The following is a 24,986-nucleotide window of genomic DNA, read 5'->3' as shown; positions in this document are numbered from 1 at the left end:
GACAAGCGTAGTCACTAATACAGTCGGTCGTCACGATTTCGCACGCCACCGCGCCGTAACCAACGGACGGGTACGCGCCGCGACGGCTACCTGCGGTGGCGGGCGCTTACGACCGGCTCGACGAAGCCGCCGCGCTTTCCCCGTCTACGACAACATATGTCGCTTCGCCGCGCCGGTCGGCCATTCACCGCCTACGTCGTCCAAGGCAGAAAATAACGCGCGCGCACCCGCAAACACGCACCGACGTACTCACGCACCCGCAGACACCGACACCCGTAACGCGCTCGTCAACACGTCGGGTCAACGTTTTTCGCGTTTTGTTTATCTCTCCGATATATTTTAATATATTCCACATAATTATATTATATTATATTATTACTATTACTATTACTATTATTATTATTATTATTATGTGTTTCTGTCGTTTCTGACACGGTTTTTATCACCGCAGTGTAGACGAGACACGTCCGAGTCCAACGTCGTCACAGACCACAGTCGCGCGCGCCCCCGACGGATTTGGATATCACGTTATCGCGCGTCGTCCATTATTCAAGTTCAAGTTCGTACATGTTCTGGTGCACCGAGTGACGTTTAGAACGACAAACGGCGAGGATCAGTTCTGTTGTTGTCGAGCTCTGTGGATCCCGTGACCACTGCACCGCCGTACGCGTTGTCGACGATTCGAACCGTAATAAGGTAATTATTATCATAATGGCGCACAGATACGATGCCGAGGAATGAGCGACACCGACCGTAATGATACGCCAACTGTCGGCAATTGTTGATTGTTTTCCAGCGTGTAATAATGGCAGATCAACAGCAATATTTCCTGAAATGGAACGATTACCAGAGCAACATGGTGTCGTCCTTCAAACACCTGAGGAACGAGAAAAGCTTCACGGACGTAACGCTTGCTTGCGAAGGACAGACGTGTAAGGCTCACAAAATGGTGTTATCGGCCTGCAGCCCTTATTTCAAAGCTTTGTTAGAGGTAAGTCCCGTCGTTTGAGGTGAAGTCATACAGTTCTTGTAAAGAAATATTGTAATGAAAAATCCTAAGTAGTTTGTGTTCTTATGATTTAATGTCTGTCTGTCCATGTTTTGCATAAATTGCAATATTGTAACGGTTTAAAATCAAAAAAATGCATAGGGTTTGATATAGGTATTAACATCAACATTGTTCAATATACATTTCATATTATGAGATTTGTACGATTCCTTACAAATTGTCTTAATTAGTGTAAGATCTTATAGGTTTTCTATCTTAGATTATATTGTCAATTATTTTATAAATAACTAGGTAATATTTTATACCTATGGAGTTCCTTGTTGATAATATCTGTTTAACTGTGTATATCTAGATCTTATACTGTTAATTATTTCAAGTGAGTATAACAATTTTTGACAAACATAAAATTACTCAAATTTTGAAATCTTATTACCTAATAGATACCTTTCATGGTAACCCAAGATATATTAAATGAAATAACAATAGTTATACATAGTATATAGTAGTGTAATATTGATATAAATTGTTATAAAAAATATTTTCTAATTATAACAGGAATTTTCAAACCATAGTATTTGAATTTATGTTTGAATTGTCTATAACTTCTAAACAAGAAATTTTAATGATATTTAAATTGTATTGACATGGGTTTTTACTTTTTAGTAGACATAATATCAATTTATAGAGTTATTATATAAGGAAAATTAGATTTAAAATATAAAATCAGTATAAGTAGGTTTACCTATTAGTCAGTATATAAATTGAATAATTTACCCTTGCTTAAAAACTGTATTTAGGAAAACCCATCAAAACATCCAATCATAATACTTAAAGATGTACCGTTCAGTCATTTGCAGTCTATACTGGAATTTATGTATGCAGGAGAAGTTAATATAAGCCAGGAACAACTGCCAGCTTTTTTAAAAACAGCTGATCGTTTGAAGGTAAGTTAATATTTTTCATATAATCTAATGTCATTATAATAAAGAGAAAGTTCAATAATTATACACTTCAGTATAATTATTATTAATAGCTAATTAATTATCACAACTTGTAAACACATAAATACTTACATAATTTTGTCAGTAAATGTAATTTAAGTTGAAAAAACATTTAAATTATATTATATTATAAATAATATTTTATATTAAAATTAAATCTAAATCAATATTTTTATAACTAAGCTTACCATAATGCTTAAAAACCAGAGAAGTCATTCTGTTGTATAGTAGGTTTTGAGTGTCCTTTGCTGCTGATCACTGATACGAACGTGTTCATTTTTGTTAACTAGAATTCGATCAGATCATTAGTTACACGTTCATTATCTCAATTACCAACTGTTTAATTTCCATTATTTCTACTACCATCTACTGTCATGACTACTAGCTCAATAATTAAAAAAAAAATAATCGTTTTTGTTTAGAATCCTTCCCAAAATTCAGTTTCTTTTAATATATTATGATTATTTTTGAACTCTTGGTGACTTAAAATTTTTTTTTGAAAGAATTCAAGGGTGTATTTTTCACTCTTTTTTGATACACATAAATTCCTGAGATTCATAATTTTTTAATTAATAGTAAATAATAAAAATGATTTTAAATGTCAGTTAACCAAATATCAATTGTGATACCACAAAAATCAGCTGACAAGTTTTTAACAGCTTAGACGACAGAATAGACAAATTTTGTGGTATCAAACAGTAGTTGAGATAACGGATAAGTACCAATAATTACATACAAAAAATGATTCTGAGTGTAGATGGTTTGTTCTAATAATTATTTCTAATTATAATTGTTTAGTATTTATTAAACATATTTATGCTAGTATGCTACTATATAATATTATTTCTTTATTCTATTAATAATGTTTCAAAAACATTCAATATTTTATTCTATTATTAAATAATTATATAATATTATTATATATGTTTGTATTGAACTTATATATAACAAATTCTGATTTTTTGTATTTTTTTATTTCCCAATTATTTTGAAAAGTTCTGAACATTTTTTACTTTTATCTCCCTCAACGATATCTAATTTGCTATTATAAACTTTACTTATAGTTTAGAATAAAATAATGTTTACTGCTCCAAAAAGTGATATTACAGACAAAAAAATATATATATATCATTGTGTAAACTATAACATTATTTGAAAATGTTAAAATCTTTGTGTAACTTGTTTCAAAATATAAATATTAAAGAAACATATGAGATCCAGGATAATATTCTTAATTTTAATTAGGTATATAATAATACCTACATTAATTCAATGCAATATTATAAATGATTTATACTGTAAATAGAATTTGATATGTTTTGCATTAATAAGATAGATAGATACCATATTGTGAAATAGACAAGAACTAATAATATGAAAAATGTGTTGATCATTTTGTCATAAAATAATTTTTTTGTTATTTTCCTTTATTTCATCTATCTAATAGTAACTCTTAAAAGTTTATTTTCAAACAAATATAATATCTTCTTTGCCCTTTTATTTCTATTGTTTTTTTGTTAAAAATTTACCCATAAACTGGTCGTTGTACGGTGTATTCTCTTTTGCAGCGGAGTATAGTTTATGTCATTAAACTTTTTTTCCAGCAGTAACCTTTTTTGAACTAGATTCAGCCGTGATCCCCTGCTGTAAGTAACATGAAAGAGAACAAAAAAATACTCATTGATTTATTATGAGCCGTGGATCGCGGAGCTTTTAAAAAGTGTTCGCGATACCTCTAGTGCACAGTTTGAGAACTACTGGTTTATAGAATTTCCTTTATAAGAATATTATTTCTTCTCTTATTATCTTATGTATAATTTCAAAAATTAGTTATACTATAGAACTTTAAAATAAAAAAACTAAAACAAATCATGTCTTTCTATATTTAACTAATCCAGGAACCATTTCTATTATTAACCATAATATAAAAAATATTTATTTTAATTAATGTTATATTTTTAACAACCATTTTTTTTTTTTTTTTTTAGGTCAAAGGTCTTGCAGAAGCTCCACAAACTATTAAAAAAGATTAGTATCTACTCAACATTGCTAAATATGTTTTTAATTACTATAATCTTTATTAGCAAGTTAATGAAGAGCCCAAATTTGCATTATTTTTCCTTTCCTTTTTTAATGAATTATTATTTTATTTGTATTTACTTATATAATACATTTGTCTATACATTTTACAACAGTACAATTAAAAGCCAAAAATAATAAAAAAAAAAAAATAAAAAAAAAAATAAATAATTTAATAACAATATTTATTTTATAGAAATAAACTCTTAAGTATAGACATTATGTGTTAATATGTAGTTGCAAAATGTAATTTTTGTTTTTACATAAAAAAAAAAAAAAACAAATCAACGAGTTCTGTAAATATTATACTTGTCTTGTACATTTATCATGAATTACAATTATTATTATATATTATTTTAATAGAGCATATTAGTCTATGTTAATAATTGAAAAAAAAATGTATAAACCTTAATTGGACATTTTATAATGAACACAATAAATTTAGGTAAAATATATGTGGTTGACATCTTTGTAATTTTGTTTTTTTTATTAAATAATTGAGGTATCAAACGATAATCTTTTAAATTTCAAAAATTTATAAAACAAAATAATTTGCAGTTTGCAAAATTTCTATTAATTATTATTAGTTGGACATTAGGTAATATAATTAACAAGTTACCATGTCCATTTTATCTTGGAAAACTTGAAAACTACAAAGTATTATAATATTATCATTATTTTTAAAAAAAAAGGAAAAATTGAAGACGAAGTACTAGATTCAGTAAATTCAAATTGATTATATCTTGAAATCAACCAAATTTTATAATACAACTAGCTGTCCCGACATGGCGTTGCCTGCGATTGCAAAATTATTGAGGGCCTTAATCAAGATAAAAACTATCCTCTTTTAAGTATGACCAAATTACACACAGTGTAAAAAATGTCATCAAGATCGGTCCAATAGTCTCGGAGTTCATCCCGGATAAACATTGTGACACATGATTTTTATATATAAGATGTATTATGGAGATAGAAGATAGTATATAGATAGATTGTCGAATTTTACTTCTCGGAACAATTCATATCTACATGCTGCCTACGATAAAACATACACAAAAGAAAAAAGGTCAGGTTGCAGGTAGCTATTATCGTGGTCGGTCACAAAATACACCATGCAATTATAGATAAGTATGTAAATTTATTAAAAAATTTGAGATAAAAACTATCCTATCTTTTAAGTTGGACCAAAATACACCCAATGTAAAAAATTTCATCAAGATCGGTTCAGTAGCTTCAGAATTCATCCCGGACAAACACTGTGACATGAGATTTTTTCATATAAGAAGATTTACTTGATTCATGTAACTAAACTTAATTTTTCAAGGTTGTATTATGTTTGAACAACAGAAGAGTAATTGAAAATAATTTAGAATCAAAAAATATTATTTACTGTTTAATGTAAATTAAAGGTGTCAAATATTTTTCAGAGTAAGGATCAAAACTCATCAGTTTTAATAACATTTTGATTATTGATTATAACATCGAAAATATAAGACATGAGCGATGTAAGTGGAAGGTGTTAACTAAACTTGAGTGTCAGGAGTCAATTAGACCAGTATCTTAACTTCTAGATTCTGTTAATAACGGACATACACAAAACATTTTAACTATAAATGCAATTTTAATAACCCTTTAATATTTGTAACACAAAAAAATAAATATATTTAAAAAAAAAACCATCATGCCTATTATATATTCAGTTATTTAAATTTACATATACATTATACATTAATAATAAAATAACAAGTTTATTCATTTTTAATGTATGTTAATTTGAATTGAAGAAATTTAAAATAAAAACATGAACACCAACAAGGACGGAGTATTTTTTTTCAGGTTATTCGGTTTTATGAAGAAGGTTCATTTTAAATGGTATTGCTTAAAATACACGATCACAATATTAACATATAAAAAAATAAAATATTTCATTTGATACATAAAATGTCTGGAATGTATAATAATCTTTTAAAAATATTAATAAAAAATGGTACATTTTGTGCTTGATTTAATAAACATTAACAATTTTATGCAACAGAACATCTTGGTTGAGGACTTGTGGTATTTTCGTTTGTTAAACGTTCAGACTCAGCTAAGGCTCTAGCTAATGCTTCATCTTCACTCTGAAAAAGTAATTATTCATACTATACTTTTGACAAATAATAATATTATAATTAGTTAGTACTTGTTTTATTTATAAAGTGATTCAAAATAAATGGCGCCGAGTACATGTTGAAATCTATTAAATATAATATACACACTGTCTAAAATTGTATAAGACATTGTAGTATGTGTTCATGTATACAAATAAATATAAATCTTTAAAACAAAAAATAGTAAATAGGGCCAACGAGGGGAGGCAATGGCCCCTGGGCCCCTCCCCTGGATACGTCACTGAATATACATATTGGACATTGATATACATTTATTATTTAGTATAAACATAAAAGTTGATAAATAATTAAAACAAAATGTAGAATAGATGCCTTCGCCCTAAACTGAATCATAAAGTAGTAATGTGGAAATACAGAACATCTTTGTTCTTATATTATGTGGGAGATAGACAAACAAATAAATGTTGGTATGTCGGCCTTTTAACATCAAAATTTTAGACTACTGACATAAATATGTTTAGTGGTAGTGGTAGCCTGTCAGAATAGTACATTTTATACAGCACAGAAGCGAGGAAAGAACAAATACCAACCAAAATGTACAGATTATAATATACTATATTATTAAAATTGCAATTAATGATTAGTCTTAAAATAATTGTTTTAATTAAAAACAAAAACTATAATATTATAATTTAAAATTACCATATTTCCCTGTATTGCAGTTGCAGTGAAAGCTTTTTTTATAATTCCATTGGTTCCAAATAAATTTTTAACATCCCTATAAGTAAATAGTAAATATATGATTAAAAAAAATTATTTTTGGCGTGAAATTAAATATTTACTTACGTCACTTTTCTTTGGACAGATTTTGCACTACCAGTACAACCATGATCTAAAGGATGACGATGTTTAAAACAATGGTTTTGACGACATTCACTACATACCAAAGGTACGGCTTCCTTGCCTCGACATTTTGTTACCATGCATCTATTTGTGAACACCTATAAAAACAATCGTTTGTTAATTATCAATTATATATTATATTAAGGTTAGCAATTGTAAATAAATACCTTTCTACCCTCAGTAAACCGACAGTCATTGTCAATGTGTTGCCCAACAGTAAAATCTGGTTCTTGACCCCGTGGTATTGGTACTGGTTTGTTGCACAAAGGACACATGGGTACTTGTACATTTTTTTTGTAAGCAGATTGACATTGATGGCTGCTATAGCTCATGTGATCAGAACTGTGGCATCAGAGATGAATCATCTTATATAGTTATACATAGATAATAAAAAAATATAAACACAACGTTTTTAGAATATAACATACCAAAATATACCCGAACAGGCATCACATTTAACTGGCAGGAAATCTAAATTAAAAAAAAAAAATTATTTATACAAATATGTAAAAAGCTTCATTTACAATTAATAGTTTTAAATTTTTGATTACATGTAATACCTATAGGTTATAGGCAGTGATATGCTTCAAAATAAGTAACACAATGGTAAAAAATGTATATTCAATTCCAAGTCATATTTTTAAGAAGATTCTAATTAGATATTTGCTATGCTTATTTTGAATAAAAAAAATATAATGATGGAGTTCTTTAAAGGACATCACGCACGCATGTCGTATTTTTGATTTTTAAATGACACTTAGCCGCAAAGTTGTACTACATAAAAGATTTTTATTAACTTTATCCCAAATATTGAATAACACTCCATCGGTGAAAGATTAGCTTACTATAATTACAAATGACAAAACTATGTACAGAAGTTAAACCAATAGAAATTAAGACCGTCATTCTGATCAAACTAAGAAATAGATTTTTATTAAACCAAATAATTATGTTATCCTCAATATTGTCTTTGACTCACCAAAACGTTTGCACGTCTCTTTGCTGCAGTTCTGACCCAAATGTGGGAATTCCATAGCGGCACAAGCAGAAAAGTTACAAATGAAAAACAAAAACAAAGAGACTCGTCAAATAAGGAACTCCGAAGCACTTCCGCGTTACTAGTGAATTCGTACAGCACTATTGTGCATTTCTATGTAGTGCGCTTTATATCAACTGAACATTCCCACTTTCCCAGTATTCACGAGTCATGGTTACAGACTAGCAACAAAACTAAGGAAGGAGACTGCCGACAGCCGACTGGATAGAAGTATTTGCGACAAAACGCGCAATTCGCACTATCTCCGTACACTGTGCACAGTCATTATCATCAATGTGCTGAATCACGATACTATCAGAGTGTACTATCAGCCCGCGCTGTCTGCTGGCAGACATTTGCAGTGTTATTCGTAGTCATTACTCATTATAAGTAAATATTAGTCATTGTCAAAAATTAGCATTAGCTAAGGTAAACAACTTTAGCGTAAGTTTAAAAAAACTTGATCTAATTCTTAGATATTAAAAATATTAAAATATAATCAATATTTTATGTTTTTATTTTGCAGAGAAATATTTTGGACAATTTTCTACACAAATATTATAATATAGACAAAGACAATATAGTTAAAAGCAAAGTAATTATTGTTAAGTAATAAACTCTTGTTTTAAATTTTTTTTTTTTTTTATAAGTATTCTAATTTTAAATGCTTTTTTTTTAGTATTAATGCTATTATTAAGACATATTTATTTATCTGGAATGATTTTAAGACGTCGATTAATTGAAAAATATGTATTACATTTTGAGTGAAAAGCTTTACATAATCACATGAGGAGGAAAACATAAAACATAGTTCGCGGTTACGCGTGAAAAAGGGGTTGTCATTAAAATCAAAATTTTCAGGAGAGCATAAACAAAGTAGTTAAATTAAATTTGCAATTGGAGGAAGTGACCGGTCGACGTCATACGAAAGTATACTTAAAATTATGAAGAAATATACTCTTTAAAGAGGGGGTTTAACTTTTTTATTTTTTAAGTTATGGGCAATTTAACTTTTTTAAGCAAATCAAACCTACCATGATTTTTTTATGGTTCTTAAAAACCTTTCAACATTTTAACATATATTTTTTTTGTTTTAATTATCCTATATCAACCAACATACGCAAACCAGAAATTATTCAAATTATTATTATTAAATTGAAAAAAGTAAACATTTTTTTAGCAAAAGTTAGAATTTTTTTAAATAAATCTCGTATTACCTACTCAAAATAATTCAATATTTAGTATGGGTTTTTTGTTTGTGTATTATTTTACTGAATAGTGAATAACACCTAGAATACCTTATAGGTTTGGTTTTCGTATCTTCCATAATTGCAGTTATTCATTTTTTTTTGTGATTTAGGTTTTATAAAAAATCATTGAATTATTACACATCCTTCAAATATTTTTTATTATTTTGTCTCTGCTACATACTAATTTGTTTGATAGATATTACGGCGTGTATGGAGTTAAAGTATTGAACTATCAACTGTCACTGTCAAAGTGTCAAACTGATCTATTTTCTACAAAATATTATAATCATTGGATACAGTTCGCGAATAGACGAGAATATTCTCGACAGTACGTCTTCAAATCAAAGGTAATGTTGCGATTGTTCTAGAACCGGTCTACCGGGCGGTACCCGTTTCCACTAAAACTGTATCTTTCCCTTTTCCATCTGTATCCGTTTCCACTAAATGAGATCCACCTAACTTAATAACGTTTTTTTGGTTAAACCAAAACAATTTGTATACTACGCTTATATTAAAACCTGTAATACATTAATAAGTTTATTTAAAATACTAATGCTGGGTTAAAAAAATGATATATTATGGTATAGATACTTTAACTATTATGTACTATTACATATTATTTTGTTTAATTGTAGAATATACTTTTCGTGAGTTTTTTGGATTGATGTAAAATGTATACACATATAATCAATGTACCTATATTGTTTATTATTCGTATTTGATTGTATATATTGAACCATTGTCGTACTTATTACCTTTTATGTTGATTAACCAAGATAATATATAACGGTACAATATTTTATAAATAAGTGAAAACGTTTCACAGTTTAAATTGTGCATTACAACTGTGTGTGTTAAATTAAAATGTGTTATAGCTTTTAATGTAAACGTAGTATACAATTTTTTTGGTGAAAACGTGGTCAATATCTTATTTGGTGGAAAAGGGAAAGATACACTTGGTGGAAACTGGAAACGGATATTGGTGGAAAGGGGAAAGGTCCACTTTTGGCGGAAACGTGTTTCTTGTAAATGGTTATATATGTTACGGGCAATGTTTATATTACCCGGATATTATGTACTGCCTAATTATGACGGGTAATGTAGGCAAAATTATATATAACTGACCAGTAAAGCTTGGGCAATATAAACCAAAAGATTTTATTTTATAATTATTATTATTTTTTTTTTCAAATCTTATCAATCTTGTTAATTTCTTTATTAGTTGAATATTATTAAACCTTAATTATTTATTTTTACGATTACAATTACATTTTTGATCACAATCACATTAAACAATACATACAAATTATCACCTTATTTATTTATTTTTGCAATTATTATTAGAATGGCATTTTTCCCAGACGCCTTACATTTACATTTTTTGTATGAATATTATTGAGTACAATATTACATCTATCATAACCCTGTCCTTCTAACTTTGAATATTTTCTCGCTGCTTCTCTCAATATAATAGATCAGGCACCTCATCAATAGTCTAAACCGATTTACGGATAAGTCGATAATTTTGTAGATGAAAATATAATCTTGAAACGACGATAATTTTATTGACAAGATAATATTGAGAGTTTCGTATATTGGTTCCTATAGTGGCTCCAAGCACGTTACAAAAAAAAAAATTAGGGGGGGGAGGTTGAACCCCCCCCTGTATACGTATCTGAGTGGCTCATACTAGTATTTGAAGTATTAACAGACAATGGTTTCATAATATTATACTATTAGTTCTATACTCTCATACCTATTACTATACCTCATACCTGTACTCACTATACCTATTATACTAATTCTTCGTAACTACATAACACATTAAAAAAAAAAAAATTCTCAAATAGTAAGTTAATAGCTCGACAGTGGCGGCTTTTAAGGGGGCCATAGGGGCCATGGTCTCCCAAGACATCTTATTCTTTATTTTGTCAAATATTTTCATTGATTTAATTATGTATAATTTGTATAATATTAATGTAAAAAAAATATTGCCCCCAGGCAAAGAACTAAAGCCGCCACTGGTTAAAGTTACAATAATGTTTAATTTACTACGGGTAAAGTGTACTTGAACCGGTCAAAGTATAACCCTGCCCGGCCAAAATAGTATTTTAATGTATTGCCCAAAAACACCGGGCAAAGTATACATAGACTGGGCAATGTAAACAAGCCCGAAAGCTTACTTTGCCCGTAACATATTATATTATATTCCCGCCGCCGTGATCTGGTCAGTCAGTCGGTCAATCGGCGTCACACGTTTATGGTGTCACACTTAGATGTTAACTGTAACAATTTAGTTAGTTTTTATGTTCGGTTAATTAGTTTAGTGTTGTGTCGTTTTGTTTTATATTACGTTAGTTGTTGCTGCGTAATTATTATTTAATAAACGTATTTTTAAGATTTTTATAAATCTTGTTCTTTTTCTTTGGCGTATACCCTCAAAATTAAATATTAATACAGTCCATTTTAATATGTAATATTTATATCCGGCATCTCTTTTAACATGTGGTCACCCCGACTGAATTTCGGATTCGGGACCTCGCTCATACAATAATGAATTAATGAATGAATAAATAATAATATTAATATGTACAAGATACCTATATAAAATACTATAGATAAGAATACGGGACAGTCAATGTTAAAATACTTGTGATATATCCTCCCAAAATCGTGGTGGTTGCCTATATGAGAAATCCTTGGGCGTATAGTCAATCTACGACGAGGAAAAAACTTATCATATTACATATAATTGTTTTTAATGGTACAAATCAGTGGCGTACTATCTGGGGGGGGGATTGAGGATAAAACCCTCCCGAAATTTTTAGGATGAATTAATTTATTATGAGAAAACTAAAATTGCTGGTACCTGTAATTACTTGTATTGTACTTAGGTATAACAAATTGTCCATCATCATAATAAAATAAACAGCGTACATTTTAAAATACCTTTGTAATATATTCTAATATGTTCTACGTAATTTTGATTATAAATACAGTGCACCTTACATTAACTAATGTGGTTACCTATGGGAGAATATGAGTATTTATACGAAAATAATGTAGATATCATGGACGTAGACGAACAGAAATTCTACGGGGGAAAATCAACTAAATGGATTGGTTCATCTAAGTATCCATTGAGAAATACCAATCCAAAGTAGTAAGGGGGTCGATATTTTTTCGGAAAACAATATAGGAAGTATTAATGTTTAAAAAAAATACATTTAAATTATTATTATTTTTTTTATATTATTTAACATTTTTTTTATACTATGGGTAAGTATTAGTAAGGTTATTTCAGACATCAATACAAGTTTTATTATGACATGTCAATTAAAAATAATAACACGAATAAAAATTAGTAAATTATTGAAATGTATGATAATATGTTTTGTTATGTTCAGGTGATGTCAGGTCATCCAATATGTTAATTTAAAAATAACCCCCTCCCCAAAGTTTGGGTCAAGTACGCCACTTGTACCAATTAATATTTTAACACTATCTGCAGTATTTGATAGTACCTACTCGAATCTTAAATGTTTTAATGTTTTGAATTAAAATTTTAATAATTCTGGACTTCAATGTTTATTGAGATTTTCATATTTTTTAATATTATAAGTATCAAGTACCCTCAAACATAATATTTTTAAATTAAAACAAAATAATAACTAAAATTGTTATTCTTTGTTAAAATCTCTATTTAAATTTGAACTTAAAATGTCTATACAAAATAAAACTGTGTTTATGTATTTTTCAGATTTTTTGGTTACAGTATGAACTACTTATGACTTTATGAGAAACATTTTAATACTAGGTACTAGTGGTCTTGATGACTTTTAAATATTATATTTTAATATTTTCTATATGCAATAAATAGGTAGGTACAAATTTACAATTCATTTGTAAACATTTTCCACTACAATACTTTTTCATTTGCTGGAAAATTATGGAACGTTAATAATTCGGGATTATTTTTACTCCTATTATTGTAGTTCTAATATGAACAAGTTACGTGAGAAGGCATATTATGTAAGGAAATATGAGGAACAAATAACACAAATAAAGTCAGTAAATATAAAGAACAAGAGGTATATATTTGGCATATCATTGTTTAAAAATATTATATTACCAAAATATAATACAGACCCATATTTATTGTATTTGTCAATAACTTCGACAACTTCGGTATTGGTTGATACTTGATAATCTATTTTTAATTTTTATACATGTTTGAATCAGGAATCAGGTAGGTATAATAAACCATAAAACGTGTGGTACTGTGGTAGATAGCATATTGGATAAGTACCCGAACACATATCCGAATACATTTGAAAATATGTTTTCTGAATACATATTAAAATACTCGAAATAGTATTCGAATACTATTAGAGTATATTTGTTTTCTCCGCAAATATTAATCACTTTTAGGATGGTTGGAAATTAACGTGGAACAATCATATTTTATTTAAAAGGAAAAACTATTATTTATAACTTATGTGTTTGATTTTTAATAGAAAAATTAGTTTTTTTACAAATATAAAAACTATTTTTGGAGTTCAAAAAAAAATATTAGAACCCTTTTTTTAAAATATATCTATACTATTTACCAAAGTACAAGACTGATAGGTACTTGGCATAATATTAGATTCAACGCCGTAAAATGTTTTATCTAGGCAACCTATATGTTTTTTGGGGGGTTTAATGTGTCTTAATCGAACTTTCTCGTATTCTTATTTATAGTATTTGTCAAAATTACACATCATCATAGACATATTTAACATTTTGGTTTTTGGTACCTAACTATAAAGTATAATATTATAATTTGTCGACTGTTGATGATAATTTACGGTGAGCGAATTAAATCGCGCAATTTATCTCGGCATTATCTTGCCGGTTGGTAGTACTGAGGTGACCGACCGGTTGTGTGTGGCGCGCATCCGTGCCCCGTGAGCGGCGTGAGCCGTTCGACAACGGTCTCTCCCGATGTCATCGCTTCGGCTGCGCGGGCAGCGACACGACTCACTCCCGGCAGTTGTTTTCCAACGTTTTTCGCGGGTAGACTGTGCTCGGTAGCCGAACGGTTAGTTGCGACGAGTGCGATATTAATATAATTTTCGTCGAGTGTCTAGTTTTGCGATTAGATTTCAAGTTTTAAAAAGCTACTGCCCAGACGTGAGTTCGACAATTTTTACGTATTTTATAAAATATTATATACTATATGATATTTATTTTATAGTATAACTTGAATATCGATTAGGTACATTAATGTAAATGTTTCATATATGATTTGAAACCAAGTAATGCAGTTTAGTAAATTATAGTAGATACTAGATACCTGCAATACGTACCAATGTAACTTATTTTTAACTTATAAGAAGCTTAAATCGATGTATATAACCTATATGAAAAGACATTGAATGATAGTTTTTTGTGTTTTGGAAGTACCTATAATAATAATAAAGTTATTATTTACTTAAGAACTATTATGTTAATAATTATAAAAATAGTACGTACCTAGTGCTAAACAACTTTTAGGCATTAGTTACCATATTTATACAATTTTTTTATTATACAGATTACTGTTCTTTTCAAAAATTATTGTAGGATTTAATTTTCAAATATTATAATCATTTTATCTTGATGTGTGACAAAATTTCTTTTTTTTACAAAAATGATCTCGATTTATCTTTCATTATTTATAGCGGTGAGCCTAGATTATAAATAACAAATATATTATGTAGGTAATGAAGTTCATAGTTACATTGCATTTTAATACGATTTAATCACTTATCTGAAGAATAAAATATAGAATAGATTTAATTAGGATACGACACACGATAGTATTAAACAGAGTAAAGACCATCAATTATATGTCAAAAAAGTGATTAGGCCAATTAAATAATTGAAGTTGCAAGATTTACAACTACAGTTTGTGAAGGTAGACGAAAAAGTATAGGCATTGACGCATTGTGATTGAACTTGAATACGTAATTCTGTAGCGATATTGCCATATTGGTTTTATTCAATATGGTTTTCAATTGGTGAATAAAACTGTTAAGCTTTAACAGGGTACTTAAACTTAACATTGATACACACTAATTTTCCGTATGTACTGTATGGGAAATTCAAAGTCTTTAAGATTTAATTAGTTTTGTTAATAACATTCAACATAGTTATTACTTATTAGTTAATCATTTAATGAAATAATCGACCAATAAATTTATTAGGCCCTAGCCACCTCTACTATTTTAATAGAAGTTTCGACCAACATTCTTGTACACCGCTTCATGTGGGCCACTGGTATGCTATAATAGGATAAAGGTTTAATCATTTAAGTACGTATGATTTTGGCTATTTTACTTGACTATATTTCATGTAGTTTTTATCTATTTTTACCATATTTTGTTCAGATACTTTCTAAGAAATTATTCTAGACTTTTAAAAATAAATATATTTATTTATCCATGTGTGAGTGTGTGTGTTTTATACACTTAATATTTGGTTTTTAATTTTTATTGATTTGTTTTATGATCTAATTTATAAAAATTTCTCAAAATTATGAGTATTTGAATACTATGAATTAATTTGTTCTCCAATATTTAATACATAATTATTTAAATCAAAGTTATAGATTTAAATATAATTTTTCAATTAATATAATTTTCTTGTTTAAGACCCAAAACTGATATTTATATGTATAATAATATTTGTAATGCATTGTAGTACTTTCGCTGGTGGGTTGGTGATAGCCAAACAGGTTATTTTGGTAAATATAACGCATGTAATAATATACAAAATAAAAAAAATTCATGTGTGAGAATACGGCATTGAACTTGCCGAAACAATCAACATTACATATTATAATATTATATATTGTTATCGATTTGAAATTTTACATCATAGATGCTATTTATCTGGAAATAGAATTGGGAAGGCTTCAATAGTTAATTTACGAAAAAAAATTGTAAATAATTAAGTTTTTATTTGGTATCATTAATTCATTCACAATAGTGTAAAAACAATTAGGTTTTATAAAATTTGTATTCATTGTTTATTCAAGTTTTATTTCCATGGAAACGTGTAAATGTCCAGGTGTTTTATAAAGGGAGTTACTTAATGGATTACTATTGCTTACCTATATTCGTAGTAGCAAATTAATTATAAATAAAAAGACCACAAAAATGCATGTTTTATATGCATCATTTTTTTGATTAAACACATTTGACTATAGGACATTTTTTCAAGTTTTTATTTTGGTTCTATTACATAGTATTTGAATAGTTTCTTTTGTTTTTAAAAAGGTTTAGGTAATGAAGTAGTAAGGAGAAAAATAGGGGTTAGTATGCTTGTATTATATTAATTGTTTTATGTTAATATTATAAATTATTGGAATTAAAAAATTTAATTTAAGTTTATGGCTTTAACGTAAATTGATTAATATCTCAAAATTGTACAATGATTTAAATTTAAATTTTTAATTATTTATACACGATTTTATACTTTGTAATAAGTTTCAAAATTTATCTGTTTCACTCTTATCGGCTTAAAAAAATTGATTACTGTATTGGGCATAAACCTCAACTTTGCCCATCAAGCCCACATTATGGAGTTTAAGCTTTTACTTTAAGTATAATGCTTATTTTCATAATATTGATTTGAATAATAAATTACATTTATACATTAAATTTTATCAATAAATCTACAATGTTAAATGTTTTAGTATAATAGTCATTTGATTTTTTTTTTAAATTAAACATTAAAAAATCTTAATTTACTAAATAAATAAATACTAAAATAATTATGGGTCACCATTTTAAAATGAATGCTACTTGATTGAATTCGAGGTATGAATTAGAAGTCTAAAGTAAGAAAATCAATATATTGAATGTATATTATGCATTGTGCATTTGTGTGGAATTGAAGAATATCCAAATATATACGTATACCAACTGGAAAATACTAAGACTCATAAGGGATAAGGTAATAACTAATAACAGCGAATCCAATTAAAACCTATAGGTTCTGAATTTTATAAATTTAAATTGATAATCAATTATCATTTATACATTATATAGCATTTTTAACATTGGGAAAAAATGCATGACCTAATTTCGTTGATTATAAATATTCAAAATATTAGTATTTATTACTTATTAAGTTATAAGTATAACCAACAATAGTATCTTAAGAAATTTTTAAGGAATTATGTTTTTTAAATTAATTAAAAATGTTAAACGATTTATATTAAAATAATTACCGTGGAATATAAACTTACTATTACTTTTTAATTGTGTCTAATATTATTTAGATATAAATGATCTATATGTATAAATATATATATTTATCACGTTTATATTTATTTTTACACACAATATAATTTTCTAAATATTAGATTAATTTTAAGGTATAATACAACCACGAACCAATTCATGTAATTATACGATACGTTGGTATTAAATATCTCCCAAAACTCATAGTTGTTTCTATCTTCAATGTATATAACATGGTAACATAATATGCTAAATATAATACTTAAAATTCTATAATAGCTCGCTTAAAAATTTAAATATCGTAAAAACCATTGTGCAATTAGTACAATTAATAAGGTTATTCATTTAAAATTTTATTATAGCTCAATTTTAAATATTATACGTTTGTAAGATAGAGACAATACATGCGGATGTAATAATTATTAATATAATATTTATTTAACATAATATTTGGGAAAAATTATTTAACTTATCGCTTATCGTATTACTATTAGTAATTCTTAGTTAAAAGTTAGGTACTAACAATAATATAAATACATTTTAAATATCCTTAGAAAAAGAGGCTGATCCACCGTGTCTCTGTTAAAAATTGTGTTCCGTATATGCATTCATTTATCAATTATCATTGGATTTAAATTGAACATTTTTACAGTAATCAATGACAAAGTGTAATCAAAAACGATTTCAATGGTTTTTTTTTTTAAATATTTTGCTTTTGATTAATTTTATTACAAACTACAATCCCTTCGTATCTTTATTTTTTTTTATCTTATTCTTAAGAATAATTTATTGAAAAATTAAATATTTCAATAAAATGTTTAAAGTAATCTGGTGGCTGGTATGTTATTATATTGTTTTAAAGTAAATTATACAAATAGATAAAAATCAAAAGAATGAAAATATATAATTCGAGTATATGTTTTAAAAACTATTATTCTATTATTTGTTTGAAAAAACAAATACCTAAAACTATCGAAAATATTAATAAAATGCACCAATCATATTAAGATATAATTTATTAATTACTATGATAATTAAATTATTTCATGAAGTTTGATAGAATATAAAATGGTATTATTTATATATCTTCATCAATCATACAATGATGGAGATGGCGGTGGATATACGTAAACAGTGACCTTGCCGCGCCCTAAAGCTTTATTGATTTTGTTGTTAGAGCAAAATGAAAGCTGCGCTGCCACCCTCTCTTCCAGAGTTATTTATTTTTTAATAGGGATGTTTTGCACATGTGATGCTGCTAACCGTTTCTTTTAGTTTATTGGTTACTATTAAGTACCTACTATATTGATTTTTTTTTATTTTATCATAATATGGTAAAACGCAAAATATCTATACTTTTTTTTATTTATATAAATAAAAAATAATAATTTTAATAAATATCTACTAACGATATATTTATATTTTCTTTATTTTTATAAGTTTGGCAAGAAAATAAGTAAAGTTAACGAAAATTTATTGTTTGCAAAAAAAAAAAAAAAACCAAAAATCAAGGCAATTTTAACAGGTAAAACAAAGTAGTTATCCATATCAACTTTAAGATTCATGTATAGGTTAGGTACCATGTATTGTATTGTATGTGATAAATTGTATATTCCCAGAGGGGGAATATTTACATTTTAACATTAATTTTTTTTTGCATTTATCAATGTTTGTAATTTAATTGTATAAATTGTTTATTAGGTAAATATATTTTTATTATTTTTATGACAAGTTGTAAAAATAATACCAATAAATTTAATGGTTCACTAAAATTTAATGGAACGGATTAGTTCAGTAAACCATGTTTAACTATTTAAGTGACTATTAGCTTATTATTGATTCATTAAATAATTAGTGATTGTTTATGCAGCATGTCTTTAGAAATATTGACATTTATATGTAGTTATATTTTATGTTAAATTTTGGATACTAATTTTATATATTTTTTTAAAATCAAATCGTAATACGAGTAGTCAGTATAGAAATATAATTTATAACTCACAATATTTTCTTTGTAAAATATATTTTCGGAGGAAACCCTTTTTAATGAAGAATTTGTGACTATTTCCTGATAAAACGCATATTATATAATCTTTGTATTGAAAAAGAGTAAAAAATTGTAAGAAAGGAAAGAACTTCTCAATTCTTCTAGATGTTGCAAGTGTAGCTCTAATGAGTTTATAATGAGTTTTCTATATAATCGTAAAATCACTATCTGATTTTACAAGCTAGTGTTTATAAAAGTTTGATAATTTAGTTTTTATATTATAAAAATAATAATTTACTTTTGACGTAGTATATTGTGTATAAATAATTGTCATGTAAAGAATAATGACTAATATTAAAATATATTTTAATACCTAATTTACAAATAACAATATACCTAATAAATAATAATACATCACAGTACATTATTACCTATTTTGTTTAAAAAAAAAAATAAAATATTATGAGAGTATATGTGTATTATTAATAATAATAAAACAAATATATATATATATATATACCTATTTATAATGAGTACCTTTTACCTATATCTACAATTCTGCACATTAAAAAGTAAAATAAATATTATAGGGCTTTTGAAAAATCTTAGAAAATAAAAGTTACTTGGTGTAAACAACATGCATTTCATTTTTTCGTAGTATATTAGTAAGTATAAAATGAATAACTATAGTAAATTTATCATTTTACTATGTTAGTCATTATTCATTAGATAACATTAACTGTGTGATGCTTGATCATCACTGTAGTGTGTAGACTATACGAATGCGTATAATATAGTTTATTGTTACTATATTTTACAACTGTACCAAAAATATACAGCTTGATGGTTTGCTAGACGAATTCAACCGAAACTAATTGTCGGCACATTATTATATTGTTGTATGTTATCCAAAAGGTATACACAACGACAACTGTAATAGAATGATGAAATATAATGCGTTTCATATGCGCCATTATAACGAATTTGTGCTGATCTTTGTCAGCATCGAGATTTCTATAACACAGCACCACCTTCAGTGTCCGTGACACGATTTGTGAGAGGACAGTTCAACCATAGTACATGTAGGTACTTTGTACCTATGTTTGTATAAAAACATGTACATATATCTAGAAGTATACCACAGCGAACAGGGAATAACAAAGTGCGGAGAGAGATTAAAAACGACCAGTATAATTATCGGCTGTCGGATATATTATAATGTCCCGGTCATTAAAAAATAAAAATCCTAGAACAATGCGTAAAACTGACTGTAACGTTCCGGCGAATTGGACGTGTTCAAATAATGTAAAACACAGCTTCAATGGCAGCGAGAGGGAACCAAATCGGTGAAAGTAGTGACATGAATGAGATTTTCCGTTGACTTTAGTGGTACTTTTGATGAAAATCTAATGTCCCTACAAGAATGAATAGTCAACCGTACTATTAATTAACTTATTAACTTGTATAAATGTATAATTCTATATTAGTAAGTTACAAATTTAAACGTGATACATTATGACCAGACAACATGGTATTAAAAGTTTACATTTATATGTATAATTTTGCGTGTGGTTTAGATTACACATGATAGGTAAGTTGTACATTTATTAATCTACACAATTATGTACTACGGTGAATATATAAACAAATAGATGACTAGGAAAGCTTTTTGTTTAATATTTGATAAAAATATATCCATTAGACTAACAATTATTTTTGTTTTCACTTAATTCGTTTAATGAATTAATTAACACCAAGCTGATCAAATTCTATACAATTAAGTGCTATAAAATGTCTACAGATTATGATTATTATTCCCTAAAATATGTACATGTATATATGTACATTGTTTTCAAAAATTATTCCAAACTAATTAGAACGTCTCACAACCTTTTACATGTTCCAATTAAACAATTTCCGTTTGACTTAATTTTATCACATTTTATTATGTTTGTACTTACATGAAATATATCCATATATGATAAACATATCATGACGTTTATTTAATATTGATATTATTATTTAATGTTAATTTAAAAATATTAAAGACATTTTGTAGTAAAAAATAACGAACATTTTAACAAATGTAATAGTTTTTTAAGTGTAAATTAGATAAATTAGTTTTTTGGTATATTATAAGAATGCGATAAATATTGCAGCGTCGCTGTAATAATACATTATAGCATATACAAATAATTAGAATAATTAAAAAATTTTAAATTTTAAATTATTATAATACAAAAGATTAACTAAGTATAAATAAATTGATGTTAACGCCTATGATATATAAGTAATATTAATAATTAAATTTATATGCATCGTATATGTATTATATAATATATATATATATAAGTGTTCGTAGTTAGTAAATGCAATAATATTATTTTCATTTTAGATATTTTTAAATATCTGTCTGACGTGAATTAATTTTGAAAAATAATTAGAAATTCGAATATTGTTTGTAGCTGTTCTCGTACATAATATATTTCAGATAGTGCATTATTATCTATGGCGCGACGAGACCCCGTTATGCTGTAACGGATATATATTATACCGTCGCGTTGTATAAAAAAAACAGGATATAAAAAATAGTTCCTGTTTTTGTGGATGTTACATTTTTGTTATAGTTTGAATATATTAAATTCAATAATTGTTAAGTCGCTTGATTGAGAAATTAGTTAGTTATTAAAAAAATTGTTACGTCTGCGAAAGTGTAGTATTTTCACATACGTTTCGAAATATTAATTTTAAATGCGAATAGATAATTATTAAACTTAAATGAATTTACTATATTTGATTAAAATACTAAATAAAAGATGAAATATTATTCTTTCTTTGATTTAATAGAATATGAATACTATATACCTAATTAATAATCTTTCTAATTACTGTCCTATAATTAATTTGAATAAATCGTCAAAATTATTTTAATTTTTAATTTTCCACTAAAAACAAGAAATATAGGTACATTCTAAACTAGTGTTTATGAGATATGCACTGTAACAAAGATTGACGTAGTCCTAGAAAACTCCGTGTGGTCTTATGTTTAAAACCTTTCTGCCTTCTCCTCCCACTTTAGATACTTCATCAACCAACAACTATACAAACTGTGCGAGTATTCAACATTGAATTAAAATATTGTCGTCACCTTTTCTTCTTTCTTATCCATTACACAAAGATTGTGACAAAGAATTCACAACAGTACTATTATACTTTGAAATCGTTTGTGTGTTAATAATTTCCGTTTATCTTCATATTAGCTATCCATCTATAGCATTTCGAGTGCATCTGCTCCGAGAAAAATAATTTTCCCATTGAAAATACTATAGCCATGCATTGTGCTCTGTGTTGGTTTGTACTTGGTAGTTTGGTTTATTGAAAGTTGAGTTTTTCTGATAATTTCAAACATTCTATATGTAATATAAATACATAAATATTCTAATTTGCATAAATTTTAAAATGTGATATACCTAATAAATGTTTAATATTCTAGGCATTGTACAACATACAATTTTAAAGAATCTTATCCAAATGATAAAAAATATATTAATTTAATTTTAATTTTTTTTAATTTGTCATATATTCAAACGATCTATAAGCTATTTTGTATATTAAGCATATTGTATGTCTGAATAAAATTATGTTCTTGGATTAAAAATTTTAACAAAAAAAAACAAACTATTTTATAATTTGTTTTGTCTATTGGTGTTAATAGTTAATGAATAAATGTAAAAAAATACTAACAATAGATTATTATAGAATTCATGTCTAAGTCTAATTTATATATGCTGCTTGATTAAAAATATGAGCTAATAAAATAATTAGAATTTAAATCAAAAGTTAAATTATTGATTGTTTGTATTATTGTATTATTAAAGATATTTTTGCAATCGATTGTAAATTATTAATAAATTTTAAAGTTATATATATAAGTATATACCTATAGATGTATACTTACTAGTTTTTCACTACTTTTTAATTTTGATTATTTCTATTCACAATAAACTCGGAGGATATGTTGAAAATTGCTAAACTTGATTTTTTTTAATTTCATAAGACATAATTTATGCTTACGTAGTCATGATTCCATTATATATAATGCTCTTGACAATAGATACGCACAACAGAAATATACCAAACAAAAAATTCTTTTGTTTTTTTGCTCTTTCATTTTTGTAGTTCGGCGAAATCAAACAAACACATAATTCGTGTAATGGTTATATTATTAGTAAATATACAGTGCTTAGGTATGGTATGTATATTATACTTTTTAGATTTAGATCTTAACTATATTATTACACAAAAAATATTATGATATAATTGAAATAGTTTAAAAGTTTTTAAGTATTTCTGTCGTATAAAAATCAGAAAATGGAGAATTTTTTTTTAAAGTATTTAAGTGTATTTTTAGTTTTTTATTTTATAGTCCAATATATTCTCAAAAAATTTTGAAATTTAATTGTTTCCTATAAATGTACCTACAATTAATTAGTATAAACTTATCATAGTCTTATAAAAATACAGTCTTGGATCACAAAGTAATTACAGGACATGTCCACCAAAGTCACTTTAATACACCTTTAATACTTATTACATGGTGTATTCAAGATGAATTCGTTATTTAATGCCCTCTTTTCAATAACTTCCATATTCTAAATTATTTGCCAGCTAAATAAATTATTGTTAGTTTAACTGAGTAGTATCAATAAATAATAAATACCGTTTAATACTTTAATACAATTATACTAGCTTCATATTTTTTACAATGTATTATTATTTATTGTTAATGGGATAAGTACCTACTACTTGTATATTAGCAATTTTATAATAAATAAAATAGCTACGGTTTATTTTTCATCAAATAATTTCATAAATAATGTTTGATCACATTCATTTTTGAATTAAATTTGTTAATTATTTATTGATTTACCGAAAAATTAGAATTCATTAAATTTATTGTTTATTATCAATGTAATATATAATATATTATTATACTGTATATATTTTTTTTGTTCAAAGCAGTATCTATGTACCTAGGTACCTTGTACAGTTGTACTTCTAACTACCTATTTTGGACGATTTAAGCGTACAAAAATTGCCTAACTCAAACGCCGTGTAATTTTTTTTAAAGTTACATGATGCACTAAATTGGATCAATAACATTATTTCGATACGGTTGATGTTTAATTCCCAGAGTTGTCCGTTATTCAAATAACACTGATATATTATACTTAAGTATATATATTTGGTGTACATGCATATGTGTTTATTTTGTTATCATCTTTTCGTATAGTTAAAATGTTCGTTGCAGATCATTAGCACTCGTCTTAATTAATT

The 24,986-nt window shown here is 26.7% G+C and overlaps 3 protein-coding genes across 4 annotated transcripts in view; 2 read left to right on the top strand and 1 right to left on the bottom strand.

The window, feature by feature from the left end:
• Positions 1–50: 50 nt before the first annotated feature.
• On the top strand, positions 51–4,564 carry LOC132931743 (longitudinals lacking protein-like). Its single transcript, XM_060997710.1, has 4 exons — positions 51–696; positions 797–991; positions 1,807–1,953; positions 3,999–4,564. The coding sequence occupies exons 2-4, from the start codon at positions 806–808 to the stop codon at positions 4,041–4,043; spliced, it is 378 nt and encodes a 125-aa protein (XP_060853693.1). The 5' UTR covers positions 51–696; positions 797–805; the 3' UTR covers positions 4,044–4,564.
• A 1,139-nt stretch (positions 4,565–5,703) lies between these two features.
• On the bottom strand, positions 5,704–8,425 carry LOC132931742 (AN1-type zinc finger protein 2A). Of its 2 annotated transcripts, none has more exons than XM_060997709.1 (6): positions 8,083–8,425; positions 7,532–7,574; positions 7,271–7,468; positions 7,047–7,201; positions 6,903–6,978; positions 5,704–6,209 (listed from the first exon to the last, which is right to left on the bottom strand). In XM_060997709.1, the coding sequence occupies exons 3-6, from the start codon at positions 7,433–7,435 to the stop codon at positions 6,114–6,116; spliced, it is 492 nt and encodes a 163-aa protein (XP_060853692.1). In that variant the 5' UTR covers positions 7,436–7,468; positions 7,532–7,574; positions 8,083–8,425; the 3' UTR covers positions 5,704–6,113. The 2 variants fall into 2 exon arrangements, with proteins under 2 accessions (XP_060853692.1, XP_060853691.1); XM_060997708.1 differs by having other exon boundaries at positions 7,271–7,445; positions 8,083–8,424.
• Positions 8,426–14,362: 5,937 nt separating this feature from the next.
• Positions 14,363–24,986, top strand: part of LOC132932109 (uncharacterized) — a 48,070-nt gene continuing 37,446 nt past the window's right edge. The window contains exon 1 of the mRNA XM_060998325.1: positions 14,363–14,564. The gene's annotated coding sequence lies outside the window, so the exon portion shown is untranslated. The remainder of the gene's footprint in view (positions 14,565–24,986) is intronic.

The sequence above is a fragment of the Rhopalosiphum padi genome, chromosome 1, assembly GCF_020882245.1.
Source record: "Rhopalosiphum padi isolate XX-2018 chromosome 1, ASM2088224v1, whole genome shotgun sequence".
In the NCBI taxonomy this organism is placed as follows: Eukaryota; Metazoa; Arthropoda; class Insecta; order Hemiptera; family Aphididae; genus Rhopalosiphum; species Rhopalosiphum padi.
This window is presented reverse-complemented; position numbering and strand designations above follow the sequence as displayed.

Bases quoted from the DNA above. Each gene is read 5' to 3' on its own strand.
- LOC132931743 (XM_060997710.1), top strand. From the start codon at position 806: ATGGCAGATCAACAGCAATATTTCCTGAAATGGAACGATTACCAGAGC. The intron at 992-1,806 runs GTAAGTCCCGTC...AACTGTATTTAG, and splicing joins ATTTCAAAGCTTTGTTAGAG to GAAAACCCATCAAAACATCC. The intron at 1,954-3,998 runs GTAAGTTAATAT...TTTTTTTTTTAG, and splicing joins AAACAGCTGATCGTTTGAAG to GTCAAAGGTCTTGCAGAAGC.
- LOC132931742 (XM_060997708.1), bottom strand. From the start codon at position 8,137: ATGGAATTCCCACATTTGGGTCAGAACTGCAGCAAAGAGACGTGCAAA. The intron at 7,202-7,270 runs GTATTTATTTAC...TTGTTTTTATAG, and splicing joins GGTTTACTGAGGGTAGAAAG to GTGTTCACAAATAGATGCAT. The intron at 6,979-7,046 runs GTAAGTAAATAT...ATTTACTTATAG, and splicing joins TCTGTCCAAAGAAAAGTGAC to GGATGTTAAAAATTTATTTG.